Genomic DNA, 17,458 nt, shown 5'->3' on the forward strand with positions numbered 1-17,458 from the left:
GTTCCAAATGTGAACATATATTGGCAGTTATTGGCAGTTACTTCCAAATGAGCTTTTTTTTTTTTTAATGACTCTCCTACTCGGTTCAGAAATTAGGCAGACAAATTCCTCCTTAGGGCTCAAACTCTAGCAACTGACTAAAATCTAAGAGAAAGTTTCCTATTCTGTCTTTTTCCAGCTGGCTCCCGATTCCACCCCTAAAGACAATTGGGAAGCCGTCTGAGAAAAAGGCTGTCTCAAGTTCCCCTCCACAGTGTTCACTAAAGCTTTCCGTTAGGTGGAATAAAGTCTAAAGAATGAAGAAGGTGTTTCTGAAAGGGTCTCAGTTCCTACAACCCCCACGGCTCCACTAAGACCCAGTAAGTCAGCGAAACCACTAGTCCTCTGCTACCCTCTCCTGCATCCCTCGCCCCGCCCTCTGGTAACCTAGGTTACAGTCACGCCCTTCCTCTAGCTGACCAATCATAAGGGCGGCAGATACCGGACAGGGTTTGCCTAGCTTGAAGCTCCCGGCTGGTCGTTGGCTTTGAGCATCTGATCAGAAACGGAAGTGGACTCATTTCTTTCGAAGATGAGTTCCACTACTGTGGAAGTTCCGGAAGCGTGAGTGAGGAAGTTGCAAGCCAGGTTTTCCGGGTGGGGGGCGGAGACTCACCTGTCAGAGCAGGGGGAAGGAAGTCACTGGCTTCCAGCTGCAGGTGGGACCCCCACAGGTCACCCCGGCTGTCCTCGGGGCCGTGGTGCAGCCAAGACTTTAGGCGACCCCCAGGTGAGCGGCGACCAAGTGCACGCCGGTTAGCCGGCGAGGATGCAGCCCGCACCTGTGAGCATCCCGAGCTGCTGCCGCTGCGGCAGCCGCAACCACAGCGCAACCCGAGGACGCGGTGCCAGCGGCTGCTGAATTTTCCCCTGTAGAGAGCCAGAGGAGAAAGAAAACGAAGAGAACCCGCCAAAATCTCGGCTTGGTTCGTTTATTGAGCTGTTCAAAACTAATTTGTTTATTAAAAAGACCTGTAATGGGAACAACTGGAGGCCATGGATCCGATGCCTGCTCGTACTTATTTATGTAATTTTGATCCTCGTCTCTGTTTTCCTGTTTGTTTGGAATGCTCAAAAACTAAAGGTAGGTGGGTCCAGCACCTCTGCCCTATCCTACGCTAGTTGGCAGAATCCCTTTGTCTGCGCTGTCATGCTTGGGGTCTAAAAAACATTTTGTCTTTGAACATACTGACCCGTCTGATTTCATTTTGCCACTACAGCTGGAGGTGGGACCGGGTGGAGAAAATAGTTAAAGCTGCTTAGAATGCTTTGCCGATACCCATCAATTCCCAGATTGGGAAATCAGATATGCTGTACAGATATTGGTCTTAACCAGATAAAATAAACTACCTTGAAAGCTACATTCTGGATTTTAGAAGATCTTCCTGAAACGAAACGATTCCTGTTAGTTTGACTTGCTAATTAGTTTTACGTTTGAAGTTATGACTTTTATTTGTTTCTTTCTCTAATGGGATAAAGTCTCACGTAGACCATGCTCTTTGGAATTTGCCTTGTAGCCTAGAGAAATCCTCCAAGCACATTCTCAGCGCTTCTGATTATTGAACGCTGGGGATGGAACCCAGGGCTGTGTGCATTTGAGGCAAGCAGGCATTCTCCCATCTGAGCGACATTCCCAGACTTGAAGTTACTCTTCAGTAAGGGAAAAGTTTTACTAAAGTTCCTTGTGTATTCATTCTTTTCTTTCTTTCTCAGTCAAGGGAAAAGTTTTACCAAAGTTCCTTGTGTATTCATTTTTCCTTCCTTCCTTCCTTCTTTCCTTCCTTCCTTCCTTCCTTTCTTTTCTTAAATGTATTTGCTGGCGTATTTGTGGGATGGCCCAGTTGTGGAGGTCAAAGGACAGGCAAGTTGGGGGAGTTGGTTCTCTCCTTCCTTCTTGAGTGCTGAGTGAGGGCGGAGCGCAAGGGATCAGTGCAGTGTTGGAGGCCAGCACCTTAGCGCAGCCATCTCTCTGACCCACCCTTCATTATGTGTTGATGTCATGCTGTGACATTAGTAAAGCATTGGAAACTGGGTACCTAACATAGCCATAATATATGTATAAAGGGAACTTAGAATTATCGACTAATTAATTAATAACCAGAAAGTACTTTTATTGAGAAACACTTATTTTGGAAGAGTTATGACATACCATGTAGATGACCCCCCCTTTGATTGTGGAAAATATTTTAGTTAAACAATGTGTCTAGCCATATTTGTAGGGTGCTTTTGTTCACTAAACTTTTATTGGCTTATAGTCCATATAGCTAGTTCAGGCTATTAAACTATGACATTAAGTATTTCTCATTTGTTAAATTTTTAGGTTATTTGAAATTTGTTGTCCAAATTTGGGTATAGCAATCTTAATATAAATATAACTTCCTCATTTAGTGACTGCAGCGGTGGCTGTGGTAGCTTGTTTTTCCTGTCATGTGGTTTATGACTGCTCGACATGGAACTTTCCTCCTAGCGGCACTCTGTGAGGACACTTGGTCTGCATCAGTCCTTGGCACACACGGTGCTGGTCCTCACTCAGACACGATTCCGTGGGCAAAGATAGTATGGGAATGTTTTGTTTTATTCGAGGAGGGCTCTTTTGGTGTCCTGGAGCCTCCTCCTTGGACACACACTAAAGGTGTGTGCTCTCACACCCCTCTCACTCCAGGTCCAAGGACTCTAGCGCCCTCTTCTGGCCTCAGCAGATGCCCACACATGCACATACCCACACACAGACCCAAACATTCGTAGAAGTTTTTAAAAAGTAAATCTTTTAAAAAAATTGTTACTAATTATTTTGGAAATGCCAAGGAGAATTAGAAATCAAATGAAAACATAAGAAATAAAAATATTGATCTTTATAGTTTTAATATCAGAATCTAAACTAATGCGTTCTTTTGTCTTTCGAGGTTGGAATAAACACCGATCCATCCTTTATCGCGGGTGTCTTTATGATACTGACAATCTCTGTGTCCTTCTGGGGGATTGTGCACCATGTAATACATCATACAAAACCAGAACTTCAAAAACCTATTATAAGGTCAAGTCTTAATATATTTGCTACTACTAGTGTTGACTGACATAATTCATAAACATGATATTAAATGTTATTATATGTTTTACTTTCGATAGAATTCTTTGGATGGTCCCAGTATACAGTTTGAGTACCGTAAGTATATTTTATTGTATTGTATTAAGAATTTTTGGGCTGGAGAGATGGCTCCTCTCTCTCTCTCTCTCTCTCTCTCTCTCTCTCTATTTTTACATAGGGTCTCACTGTGTTTCTGGCTGTCCCGGAACTCACTCTGGAGACCGGGTTGACCCTGAACTTACAGAGGGCTCCCAGTTTTTTGACAGAGGTTTCTGTCTCCCCCAGTCCTACAGCTGTTCAGTCCCAAAGAAACACACAGAACTCTACATTAATTATGAACTAGTTGGCCTATTATCTCGGGCTTCTTATTAACTCATCCTTATATCTTACATTAGCTCGTAATTCTTGTCTGTGTTAGCCACATGGCTCACTACCTTATATCAGTGAGGCCAGTTTCATCTTGTTTCCTCTGCAGCTGAGTGAGGACTGCAGACTGAATCTTTCCTCTTCCCAAAATTTTCCTGTTCTTGTCGCCCCACTTATACTTCCTGCTTTATTAAAATACAATTGACAGGGTGCAGACCATTGTCCCACAGCACCTGTCTGTCTCACTAGTGCTAGAATTAAAGGCATATAGCACTGCAACTGGCTAAGCTCACTTTTTTTAATGTTGGCAAAGAATGTAATGAAAAATGAAGCTGTTTCAAATGTTTTTAATGTGTAGCTCTTTTCCTACGATTGTATTAAAGACAGTTGTAGGCATATTGCAAGGATGTATTCTCTCACCACTACTCCTTAATATATGCTTGAAATTAATAATAGTGACAGCCCTGGAGGCTGAGGAGATAGTGGTGCAGATAAGAGAACCCCCATGAGTTCAAGACCAGCCTGGTCTGTATAGTGAGTTCCAGAGTGCAGACCAGGGGTCAGAGGCTGTTTTACAGGTATCTGCTCCAGGGTTGGCTGAACCCATGGATGCAGATTCTCAAGGATCACTATCATGCCTTCCCGTTATTATTTTGTCACCTCACCCCCCAAAAGAGGAGAAAAAGGAAAGGACAAAAGACTTTCCACAGTGGATGTAACTACTCTGGTGGTTAGATATAAAGAAAATGGCTTTAGCCATGTGTTGCATCCCTTTAATCCCATCCCTCAGGTGGAATTCTGTGAGTTGGAGGCCAGCCTGGTCTACCTAGTGAGTTCCATACTATCTGGGTTACATAGACCCTGTCTGAAAAAAAAAAAGAAAGAAAGAAAGACACACACACAGATGTCTTCAGGAGCATTTTCTTTTTTTTTTCTTTTTCTTTTTTTTCTTTTTTTGGTTTTTCGAGACAGGGTTTCTTTGTGGTTTTGGAGCCTGTCCTGGAACTAGCTCTTGTAGACCAGGCTGGAACTCACAGAGATCCGCCTGCCTCTGCCTCCCAAGTGCTGGGATTAAAGGCGTGCGCCACCACTGCCCGGCTTCAGGAGCATTTTCTGTGATCATTTTTTTCCACTTAATTTCAGATAATTTGTGAATGCCATTAATTTTCTTTTTATATTCCTTATTTATCCCAGCACTTACCTGTTTTGTTAGCTGTGTTGAAACTGCTTGTTGCACATCAAGGCATGTGTTACAGGGTTGGGGATGCAGCTCAGTGATGGAATGCAGCCTTGCATTCCCTGGCCTCCTCCCCAAGTGAATCCATTCTGGATTATGGTAGTTTGCAGCAAGCATGGGACGTGATCTCCAGGCTCTAGAGTTAGCGTCTATGAGTAGGGTGAATTCACGTTATGTCAGTGACAGGTCTTTAACATCTTGTTTTCTCATAGTGGTCAGCTTTGAAGTATCCCCATTGCGCCATCTACGTGGACACCTTGAGGGAGTGCTACGAAGCTTATGTTATTTACAACTTCATGTTATTCCTTAACAAGTATGTAGCAACTCAAATCCCCAACTTGGTGCTCCACCTGGAAGCTAAGGATCAACAAAAGCTTCTCTGTCCTCTGTGCTGCTGTCCACCCTGGGCTATGGGAGAGTAAGTATGTTTGTCTTTAATGGGCCTCCGCGTGGGCTTTCAGTATCAGTCAGCTGTTTTTATTGATTGTTGTTTTGTTTTCTTTTTATGTTGTGAGTGATCACTCTAGTAGAAAAGTTCATCAGTGTATTGTAGGAGAGAACATTAGAAAACATTAAGTCAGCATCCTTTTTACAGCTGGGTATAGGAGCCTCTATGATCTTGTCTGTGATCACACACTAATTGTCTCACTGCTGGGACAAAATGACTGCCAAGAGCAATGAAGGAAGAGAGTTTGTGGGGCCAGTCCATTGTGGTGGGAAGGTGTGCGGCCGGTGCACCTGCTGTCTGGAGGCTGAGGAAAGCCGGAGCTCAGCTCACCGCCTCCTCTGTGCAGTCTGGGCCACAGCCTGGAGAATATGCTGCTAATATCGATGGCTCCCTTGTCCCAGGAAATCTTTCTGTGAACACATTCTTACATATGCACAGGTATATATGCACAGTTGATCTGTGCCTCAGTTTCTCTCCTGGAGTGTGTGTGTGTTAGAGTTTTCATTGTCACTTCTAGCAAAATTTCTGAGATAATCGGGTTTATTTGGACTGTTGATGAGATCATTGGGTCCTATTGATTTGAGGTATATCATGGCAAGAGTGGGAAACAAGAAAAGACCAAGGTCCCAGTACTTTCTAATCCTTCTGTTCCGCGCCTTGTAAATGATTTCAGTTTGGAGGCTTTGAGATGCTCTGATGCCACTGAATAGTTGAGCTTTGGTGTTCTCTTCTCTTGCAGAATACTATTATTTCGCTGCAAGCTGGGAGTGCTTCAATACAGTGTGGTTAGATCGATCACCACTGTGACAGCTTTGTAAGTGTGACCTTTCTGGAGCTGGGTTTTTTTTTATCTTCTTGATACATGCCAGGGAATATAGCTCAGTTGATAAGAGTGTTTGCTTTGTATGCACAAAGCCTTGGGTTTAATTCCACAGAAACCAAGTGTAGTGATTCATGGCAAATAATCCTAGCACTTGAAGGTAGAGTCAGGAGAATTGAGAGTTTAAGGTCAGACTGGGCCCTATCTTAAAAAAATAATTTATGTTTTTAAATGGGAAAAAACAAGAAGAAAATCAATGTTGATTAATAATGTAAATCCATATATAAAATCTGGATTCTATTACAGTGAACAGTATAAGAATTGTTAGGAGATTCACATCCTTTTGAGAGCAGACTGTAAAACACAAAAAATAAAATCTCCTTTGGGTTAACCACACAGATTTATTTTCTACCTTGTTAAGAGTTATTAGGAGCCGGGCAGTGGTGGCGCACACCTTTAATCCCAGCACTTGGAAGGCAGAGGCAGGAGGAGCCCAGTGAGTTCAAGCCAGTCTGGTCTACAGAGTGAGTTTGAGGACAGCCAGGACCACACAGAGAAACCCTGTCTCAAAAAAAAAAAGTTTATTGGGAGCACTGTCTTTTACTGGTGCCACCTTTCATCCCAGCACCGAGGAGGCAGAGGAAGCAGATCTCTGGGAGTTTGAGGCCAGCCTGGTCTACATAGACGGAGTCTCAAACACAGACAAAAACCATTTGATGTCAAAATATGAAACATAATGAAACTACCTCAGAAACGTTCCCTTAAAAAAATCCAAAGTGTCAATTTATATGATTCCTCTGTTAGACCTCAAAGTTCTGCAGCTCACAAAGTAAAGACAGCCACACTGAAACAAACCAGGTCAGCTCTTTATTCTGCCCTTGAGCTGGAGCGCTTTATGGCTTATGCTTTGTTTGCTGCTTAGAAACCGGATGAGCGCATAACCCAGTACTTGTGCTAAAAATTACTTTCGGGGAGGGGGGTGGGGGAACTGGGTCTGCAGATACGCATCTGCCAGGTAGTTTACAGGGAAAAGGTGAGCTGGGATCAATGTTTATCTGTCACTCTTTCCAAAATCAGATACGCATCTGCCAGATAGTTTACAGGGAAAAGGTGAGCCGGAGTCAATGTTTATCCATTACACTTTTCAAAATCAGGCCTTGTCTTCTGGAGTTAGTGATGATTCTCTAGTTCAATGACGCTGAGTTTGTCATTCCTTTAAGGTAGAAGGAATAATCATATCATACTCATCTAGAAGAATGTCCTCTGTCCGGGACCAGAGTCAAGAGATGATCCATAGCGATGCTGAAGTAAATGGTCTCGGAATTCTTAAGTGTGTGTTCAGGGCTGAGAGCACGCAGTGGTTAAGAGCACCCCGAACTCCTGCATAGGACTCAGGTTCAGTAACATCTAGGGCCAGCGTGGCCAGCACCCTTTTCTGGCCTCCAAAGGCACTTGCACACACATTGTGCACAGGTCTGCATGCAGTAGAACATTCATATACATAAAATAAGTCTCTAAAGGAGACCTATTAAGATATGGGTTTGCTTGGTTAGTCCTAACGTTGAGTTTTGCCATTTTTAAGGACCTGTGAGATTGTTGGTGTCTACGGTGAAGGGACCTTTAGTTTCCACAACCCTTGGACTTACTTGTTTATAGTAAATAACGTGTCAGAATACGTAAGTAAATCATCATTCCCCATAGCTATACTAAGTTAGTTTCTGTTGCTGAGTGTTATCAGGCACTTTTCTTGAGAAAAAATATTACCTTTTCATTTGTACATGGAACTTGAAACAGCTTTAATGTATATAAAAGTACAGTAATGTGTTCATGAAGGATTTGGGGACTACATGCACACCTGTTTGCCCTTGTTACCGCATAGCTGTGGGTAAAAGCATCGTGTGCTTCTTGTTTTGTTTTGTTTTTTCGAGACAGGGTTTCTCTGTGGTTTTGGAGCCTGTCCTGGAACTAGCTCTTGTAGACCAGGCTGGTCTCGAACTCACAGAGATCCGCCTGTCTCTGCCTCCCAAGTGCTGCATCGTGTGCTTCTAAATGAGAAGAACAACACAGTCAGCCTGTTCAGTTGGAGGGAACGTCTAATGGTACAAAAGGATAAAGTTTAAATAAAAATGGAAGGATTCATCAGGCAGTGGTGATACAGTCCTTTAATCCCAGCATAAAGGCAAATCTCTGAGTTTGAGACTAGCTGGGTCTACAGAGTGAGTTCCAGGACAGCCAGGGCTACACAAAGAAACCCTGTCTCAAAAGAAAAGAAAGAAAAAAGAGAAAGAAAGAACTCAATCGCCAGGCGGTGGTGGCACACGCCTTTAATCCCAGCACTCGGGAGGCAGAGGCAGGCGGATCTCTGTGAGTTCGAGACCAGCCTGGTCTACAGAGCTAGTTCCAGGACAGGCTCCAAAGCCACAGAGAAACCCTGTCTCGAAAAACAAAACAAAACAAAACAAAAAAAAAAAAAAGAAAGAACTCAATCATCTAGTCTGTATTTAGAATTAAAGGAAAATAAAGACTGAAGTTTTTTTGTTTTGTTTTGATTTTTCTCTGTGTAACAGTTCTTCTAGCTGTCTTGGAACTTGCTTTGTAGACCAGGCTGGCCTCAAACTCACAGATTTCTGCCTGCCTCCACCTCCCAAGTGCTGGAATTAAAGGCATGCACCACCACTGCCCTGCCAAGACTGAAGTTTTAAAAAAATATGGGTGCTGGTGTAGGAACTTAAGGGCTATAAGGAGTGTCTTTGGGTGGTGCTTCCCACAGTGTAGTAACTGAAATACAGTGACCCACACACAGTGTTGGAAGTTTATATTGGTTCTGGGCGTGGCAGCGCATGCCTTCAATCCCAGTAGGTGCGAGGCAGGGGCAGGTGAATCTGAGTGTGAGGCCAGTGTGGTCTACAAAGTGAGTTCCAGGACAGCCAGTGCTACACAGAAAAATCCTGTCTCAAAACACCCAAAACAAACAAAACAATTTTTAATGGAAATAAATGTGGTATGTCTCCAGAGATTTCCCTCGTGTTTGCCTTCATGACCTGATGGAGGAAGGTCATTGGTTAAAAAAATAAAGAAACTGCTTGGCTGGCCCTCATAGGTTAGAACACAGGTGGGTGGAGAAAACAGAACAGAATGCTGGGAGGAAGAGGAAGTGAGCTCAGACTCGACAGCTCTCCTCTCGGGAGCAGACGCCTCAGAAGAGATGCCATGTCCAGCTCCCGGGCAGACACACGCGATGAAGCTCTGACCCAGGATGGACGTAGGCTAGAATCTTCCCGGTAAGACCGGTGCTCACAGATTATTAGAGATGGGTTGATCCAGATATCAGAATTAGCCAGTAAGGGCTAGAGCTAAAGGGCCAAGCAGTGTTTAAAAGAATACAGTTTCCGTGTAATTATTTCGGGTAAAGCTAGCTGTTCGGGCGGCCGGGTGCGGGGACGCAGCCCCGCCGCTCTTATTACTACAATGACCCATAGTCCTTTTTCTGGAAATATAGTCTAAAGAAATGGTCAGAAGTGCTTTTGCCTTCTGGGATGTAATACCCATGATAAGAAAGGACTGGAAACGCTCTTCATTGTGGGCATAGTTTGTTCTTCCCATTGGCATTTAGATAGATTTTCAAACACACAAAAGTTAGCTACTTTTAGTTGAAAACAATATTGGGGAACAAAAATATTTTAGGTCATGACATATGTTAGAAAATTGGGTTGTGACTGGTGGAATATGGAGTGTTTGCCTAGCACACATAGCCCTGGGTGTGATCCCAGCTTAACAGGGTAACAGTTCCTATGTACAGAGAAATCGCTCAGTACCGAGAGTCAGTTTGTTTTGGGTTTTTTTGGTTTTTGTTGTTGCTGTTGCTTTTGAGTTTTTGAGACAGGGCTTCTTCATAGTTTTGGAACCTGTTGTGAAACTTGGTCTTGTAGACCAGGCTGGCCTCGAGGTCACCGAGGTCCACCTGCCTCTGCCTCCTGAGTGCTTGTATTAAAGGTGTGTGCCACCACCACTAGGCCCTCAATTTCTTTTTTAACAGTACTGAAGCTAGAACCCAGGGCCCGTGAGTGTAGGACACGCATCTTGCTTGGCCCTGACTCCACTGCAAGGATCTGAAGAAGGGTCCTTACTGCTTTCCTGTCCTGGAGTAGTTTAAATGAGTATAAAGTGTCTTATCATTTTAATGGGGAAAGTAAGAATTCAGAGATGCTTCTTGCTGTTGAAGTCCTGGTTGGTTTTTAGAACTGACTCTAAAGAAGTCAGGCCAGCTAGACTAACAGACTGCTCTCAGGGAAATTTGTATGATGTAGATTTCATGATCACAATTTTATTGAAACTGTACTTATCTAATGTGTTGATTTATAAACCATGTGTGTTGTGTAAATGTTACACAAGAGACTAGCTAATAATAATAATAATAATAATTGAGTTTTTATAAAAGTAACGGTAATTTGTGTTTAAAAGCTTAACAGGTATGTTTCCCTTTTGACTGAAGGAAATCTTTTATTCTGTTCATGTCATTTGTTTTTTGCTTGAGTTACAGTATGTGAATACTTAGAAACATTTTCAGGAAAAATGGTACATATGTCCCCAGAAATTTCATATATATATCTCTACAGCAACATAGTAAAAGCACTAAAACATTGACTAATCAGCCTTAAGTTCCACCTGGAATGTTCCTGTAGAGCAGGCTCTGGTTCGGCTTTAAGAGTCAGTCCCTGTCTTCCTACTGCGGAATGATGAATGTTGCTTTTGTTTCTAGTTTGCCCTGTACTGCCTCTGGCTGTTTCATCAAGTGCTGAAAGAAGAGCTCAGCCCTATACAACCTGTTCGCAAATTTCTTTGTATCAAACTGGTAGTCTGGCTCTCATTCTGGTAAGTATTGCGTGCTCTTAAATATTCTTTCTTTATAAATGCCAATAAAACTGTTGTTTAAGGGAGTTTTTTACAGTAATGTGAAGACAATGCCAGACTCAGTGGTCCCAGCCCTTGGGAAACTGAGGGAGGACCACCAGTTCAAGGCCAGTCTGAACTAGGCAGACGTCTTTGGGCTGGAGAGAGGCTCAGCAGTTAGAGTTTGCGCATATCCAGAGGACCAAAGTTTGTCCCCAGCAGCCATATATGGCGACTCACAACCTCATGCCACTCTAGTTCAAGGGACCTGAAGCCCTCTTCTGACCTCTGTGAAACATGCACATACTTGCACAGTCTCAGTCTCTTCTCCCCTCCCTCCACCTCTCTCTCACACACACACGAAATTTTTTTTAAAGATTTATTTATTTATTATGTATGCAACATTCTGCCTCCATGTATGCCTGCAGGCCAGAAGAGGGCGATAGATCTCATTACAAATGGCTGTGAGCCACCATGTGGTTGCTGGGAATTGAACTCAGGACCTCTGGAAGCCCTTAACCACTGGTCTCTCCAGCCCCTGAATTTTTTTTAAACCCGTCCATTTAACTTTTGTAAGATTTACAAAAACAGGGCTGGAAAGATGGCTCTGCAGATAAGAGCCCTTGCTATTCTTTCGGAGGATCTGGGTTGAGTTCCCAACACCAACAAAGTTAGTGGTCACAACCCTCTGCAATTTCAGATCCAGGTGATTCTAATGCCCTCTTCTGGTATCTGCAGATACTCTACTTGTATACACATATGCAGGCCAAACTCACACAAAAATAAATATTAAAAAATAGCTTTTAGAAATATGTTTAAAACACAATCTTAGTCCTGTGTGGTGGTATATACCTGTAGTCCCAACACTCAGGGTAAACCAAGAGAATCTCATTGAGTTTGATGACAGCCTGCTCTCTATAGCAAGTTGTAGATTAGCCTATGCCACCGTGTGTGATCTTGTATCTAAACAATCAAAGAAGTAGTCAGACGGCCACTATGACATTTAAAAGATGAAGATAATTTGAGATAGCCTAACTATCTTGATACCACCGTTAAAATTATAGTTCTGCTGGGTGTGGTAGTGTACCCTTTAATCCCAGCACTCCCCGGGGAGGCAGAAGCAGGTGATTCTCTATGAGTTCAAGGCTAGCAGGGTCTACATAGCAAATGTGAGGCCAGTCAGAGGTACATAGTGTGACCCTGTCTCAAAATGAATAAAATAAATTGCTTAAAATTATGATTGTCATGAATAAAACAGTGTTAGTTTAGGAGAAGACATTTAATGGCTTGGGGGAAATGTTTATCAGTGTGTGTCCTTTAAAATACAAGGTAGGGATGGAGATACATTTGAGTGTCTGCATAGTGTATACAAGGCCCTACTGTCTGTCCTCAGTGTCACAAAGCAAGCAAACAAACCTAGACATGGTGTTAGATTAGTAACAGGCTAGGTAATAAGACTTACATAGACAGACCTATCCAGTTTAGCAGTTCAGTAACAGGAAAAGAGAAAAATTCATGGAACTGCACTGCCAGAGCAATAATTAGCATCTGAGGGCACACATCATGTGCTGTCTTCTACAGACGTAATTTATGCTAGAAAAACTTCTGGAACTCAACAGTATTCTAATTCAGATAACCCTTAAACTGGCAGGATAGCTCAGCAGGGAAAGGCCCTTGCTGTGCACACCAAAGAATTGAGATTGATCCCCAGCACCCTTGTAAAAGCAGAAGTAGAGAACACAGCTGCCCTCAGAAACCCTGTCACACTCAGTGATCATAAAGGGAGGGGGAATAAGACAGAGTAGTAGAGCCGTGGCATGGGTCAGTAGGAAGAGAGGCTTGCCTTTGCCAAGCCTGACGAGGGGAGTTCCACCCAAGAGCTACATTAGATGGAAAGAAATGGCGCCAGCGGGTTGTCCTCCGATCTCCCATACACGGCCGAAAATAAATAGTAATTTTTTTGATCCTAGTAATTATCCAGGTGTGATGGCACGTGCCTTTAGTCTCAGCACTTGGGAGGCAGAGGTGGCCAGATCTCATGTTCAATGCCAGGTTGGTCAACATAGCAAGTTCTAGAACAACCAGAATTGCATAGAAAGACCCTGTATCTAAATAAATAAATAATAAAATAAAGTCTTAGTATGCACATGTAAACACACTGTTAGAACTCAGAATCTAATTATTTGTACATGGTTTCAGAACAAAAAAAATATATAAATCAATGTTGTTCTGAGAATATATAATGAAATTCATCTTATGAAACTAATACATTTGAAAGGCAAGGTATGTATATTTAATGTAAACACAGTTTGTTTGGGAATATGTCCTGAAGGCAGGATAGTTTGTAGTCCTAGGATACACTGAGGCTTTAACTGTTTGTGGTTGCGTATTTTAATCTTTTTGTGTATATGTTATGTGTTTATTGTAAGTGGGAACATGCCCGTGTCATGTGTGCATGTGGAGATGAGCTTTGGGTGTCCGTGTCTTGCATTGAGGTGGGGGTCTCTTAATTGTTCACTGTACACACACAAGGCTTGCTGGCCTGCGGTCTTCCCCAAACTGTGTCCCACCTCTCAGTTCCCCTCAGGAATACTGGTTTACGTGTGTGTGCTACATGCCAGCCTTACCTGGGTTCTGTGCTTCTCACTTAGGACCTTCCTCACACTTGCACAACAAGCGCTTTGCCTACCGAGCCACCTCCCTAGCCCCTAATTGCATAAAACAGCCGGTCATTTCATGATTTAGATTTGACATTTACCTCTTCTTGACATCTAGGCAAGAAGTAATTATTTTTGGCCTGGCTAAAGCTGGAGTATTTTCGCACAATCTAAGATGGGGATGGCAAAGTCCTGAAGCTGCGGCCATAGGCCTGCAGGTAAGTAGGGCTGTCTTTGAACTCGGGGCGGGGGGGTACTGTTTAAGGTATTTAATGCAGTGATGCCCAGAACCTGCCAACGTGCAAACAGTGGGCAAGACTGCTAGCTTACTCTGTAGTGAGGAGCGAGAACCCGAGAGAAACGGCCCATAGGGACTGATGGGTACTGATTGTATTCCTGGTCCGCTTATGTCTGCATGGTTCCTTTCTGTGCTTGTGTAGTGCATTGAGAAATTCTTGAGTGAGGGAAAGCAAAAGAGATGCAAATCTTGCTTGTCATGTTATGAAGTGGGGAAAAATGTTGAAAAGGAATATAATCTGGATTATATTTCAAAGTTACTGACACTCTAAGTAACTTTGAAAAGTTAGCAATTTGAAAAATTAGATCGAAGCCCAAAGATGTCTGATATTTGTGTGGCTGTTGTAGGATTTCATCATTTGTATTGAAACGCTCATCGCAGCACTGGCCCACCACTACTTTTTCACGTATAAACCTTACGTGAAAGAGGGAGAGAAAGGCACATGCATCCACTCCTTCCTCGCCATCTGGGACGTCTCCGATATTAAAAGTGACATTTCTGACCAAATGAGACGTGTCAGTAAGTAACAGCTGTTTAACTTGTGTTAGTGTAAGTGTGTATATTGGGAAGGTAGGTTTGTGTGTGTGCACATGGGGTCAGAGATGAACCTTAGGTGTGGTCCCTCAGGATGTTCAGCTTGGGTTTTGGAACAGGGTCTCTCGTTGTCCTGGGGCTCAGAGATTCAGCTAGGATGGCTGACCAGAGAGCCTCAGGGATCCTATCTCTGCCTTGCTAGCACGGGGACTACAATATGCCCAGCTTTGTACCCGTGGCTGAGGATCGAACTCAGGTCCTCATGCTTGTGTGGCATCCTGACCCAAATCCGTAAGATAAGGTCATTTACTCTAGTAATTTAAGAAATGAGAAAATATGGAAAGCAGCGCCATGATACAGGCTCTTCAGATTTGGGGAAGACAAAGGGGGGGAAGGGAGTGGTTATAGAATTATGTATACAATGGTAAAAATAACTTTTGGATATTAATTTTATATTGTCTTATAGGAAGAACCGTGCGGGGTTATCCCAAACAAAAATGTTTTCCGGAAGACCCAGAGCACACTGAATACACAAGTCTCCTTTCTACAACACCAAGTGATGCAAGTTCTTCAGGCTCAAGGTCATCCTCATCCTCACCCCTCGGTATCGATGCTTTGGACAGACAATCACTGTTGCATTCCATCTCTCGGATCAGGACATCCAAGAGAAGACGTTTGCTTGGACTTCCCACAGGGCAGGGAACCCCGATTGCTCTTTGGACTGATGGGGGGAGGGGGAGGGAAATGGGAGGCGGTGGCGGGGAAGAGACAGAAATCTTTAATAAAAAATAAAATAAAAAAAGAGGAGCAGGACCCTCCTGACGATCCAAACTTGGAGTCTTCCCAGGACATGCTCTCTGAAGACCAGCTGTTTGAAGAAGCCATCAATTACATGCCCAGACGAGCAGAAGAAGCTCAAGCCTACACAAAACAATAGGCAACTGAGGAAAACTGGAAGTAGATGTTGTTCCTCTTGCGAAACTACAGCTCCCAGCATTCCCCTGGACTACGGATCAAGCGCAGGACACCTTTCCCAGAAGCCTTTGCATTCCTTCTTAAAAGGTGAGGGTCGCCACGACCCCCTCCCTCCCCCCCCCCCCCCCCCCCCCCCCCCCCCCCCCCCCCCCCCCGCCTCTCCTTTCGTTTCTGCACGCCTGTGCCTTACTTGTCGTTACCCCCTCCCCCATTAAGTGCACCCACGTGGGACCACCGCGTGTCTGTGTCTCCTTTCCCCGCATGACGTCTTTACCCTTTAATCCCGCAGACAAGAAAGCCAGAAATAAGAACAACAAATGGTGCCACCGTCGACTCGGTAACCCTTCCGTTCTGGTACCTGGGGCCCCGGCCTCTGGGCTCCCTGCCGCCTCCCGGAGCTCGGGCCTCACCGGAACAAGGTTTGAACCGACAACCCGACTGCCTCCACCTGTTTACCACAACACCGACTGATTTGTGAGTTCACCTGAGTTGGCTTGCCTTCCTCCTGGGCGCTCAGAGACTGTCCGGCCGGCTCTCTTTGGCACATCCTGGGTAAGGTTGCCGACTCCCCTCCACCCCCCCCCCACCCCCCCCCCACCCCCGGCCTTCTGCCCTCGGCTACAACCTGCCTCCATCCGCGCCTGGAAGTTCAGTGCTTCCAGCTTCTCCCTCTCTTTTTCTAATCTTTTTCTGTCTTCTTTATGGCCCCGCTGCGGAGCGGTTGCCTCCGGGCTGTACGATCAGCCCCCCAAAAGCTTAATTGTCTCCTCCCAGCCGGGGCTTTCCCCGTCAGTAGCTGGGTTCGGGTCGATTGAGCAATAACACGCCCCCTGGGTACACGGACACCTGTACTCAGGGCTGCCGTGTTCACGATACTTCCTGGTACCTTCTGCGGACAGGCTCACATTTCTAGCCATGGGCTCCAAGCCTTCTAAGACAATTCCCCCATCCTCTCCTCTTGGGCAGCTTCTGGAAGCTCTCAAACCTCACGCCCTGATTCCCTCCGTAAAACTATCTACGTTAATCCATCTGTGCTCCAAGACTTGGCCAAAGTACAATTTACAGGGTTCCTTCCGGTGGCCTTCTCAGGGTTCATTTGACCCCGACATTCTATGGGAATTGGCCAATTTTTGTCACCAGTCAGCTAAATGGAAAGAAATGATGTACATTATGGCATTCTTTTATATGGCCCTAAAGACTGACCCTTCCGCCTCTTCCCACTGCTCACCTGCCCACATGTTCTTAGCAATGCCATCCCTCCAGGAACCATCTGCTCCCGCCATGGATCCAGAGGATGATCCTCCACCCCCCCGACCTTGAGGGACCACCCCTTCCCGCCCTGCCCAATCGGGCGACACCTCACCTATCCCTCTTTCTTCAAAAGTTTCTTCTAGGCACAGAAAGGACTTGCCTACACCTTCCCCCCATGACGCCTCTAAACGTTTCATTCCTAGGTCTCCAGGAGTCCCACATAAATATTCTTCTGGGTCACCTACCCACTCCCCTAAATCCCCGAGAAAGTCCCGTTCCCCCCGTTCCAGATCTCCTAGTCTTTCCGACCCAGCCTCACCCCACTTTTCCCGCAGCAGGTCGCGCAAACAGCTAAAAATTTCCTCTCGCCACAGGACATGCAGACTGTGGGAAGCATCTTCGGATTTCTCCGGGTCACCTCCCCGCCCTACCCCGCCCCCTCGATCTTCCAAAGCCCCCTCAAGCTCTAACCCCAACCGCCACCTTGCGCCTTCCTTCACCCCTCTGCAGCAGCGGCGTCTGGCCCTGATCAAGTCGAGCCGGCCGCCATTCTGCCCCTGCGGGAGGTGGCTGGCACGGAGGGCCTGATGAAAGTCCACGTTCCTTTCGCTTTATCGGATCTTTCACATATTTCTAAGTTACTCGGGTCATACACAGCTGACCCCACTAATTTCACAAAAGAATTTCAATATTTAACCCAATCTTACAACCTAACTTACCATGATATTTATATGATTCTCTGTAATAACCTACTTCCCGAGGAGCTCAGGTGGGTCTGGGAACAAGCTAGGCTGCACGCTGATGATGTTCACCAAACCCTGGCCTCCCATCCTCCGGGGGCAGAGGCAGTGCTGGACC

At 44.9% G+C, this 17,458-nt stretch overlaps 1 protein-coding gene across 1 annotated transcript; it reads left to right on the top strand.

Annotated features, from left to right (window-relative positions):
• Positions 1-904: 904 nt before the first annotated feature.
• Tmem184c (transmembrane protein 184C) lies at positions 905-15,422 on the top strand (the record flags this gene model as incomplete). The annotated part of the gene is made up of 10 exons (XM_041663328.1): positions 905-1,123; positions 2,943-3,073; positions 3,166-3,202; positions 4,940-5,145; positions 5,915-5,989; positions 7,578-7,671; positions 10,755-10,867; positions 13,661-13,760; positions 14,188-14,359; positions 14,841-15,422. Coding segments are annotated over 10 exons (1,473 nt in total), but the record flags the coding sequence as incomplete, so codon positions are not given.
• Between the last annotated feature and the right edge of the window lie 2,036 nt (positions 15,423-17,458).

This window comes from Microtus oregoni, unplaced genomic scaffold (genome assembly GCF_018167655.1).
Source record: "Microtus oregoni isolate MIOR12 unplaced genomic scaffold, Mior012 000014F_ref0000157, whole genome shotgun sequence".
In the NCBI taxonomy this organism is placed as follows: Eukaryota; Metazoa; Chordata; class Mammalia; order Rodentia; family Cricetidae; genus Microtus; species Microtus oregoni.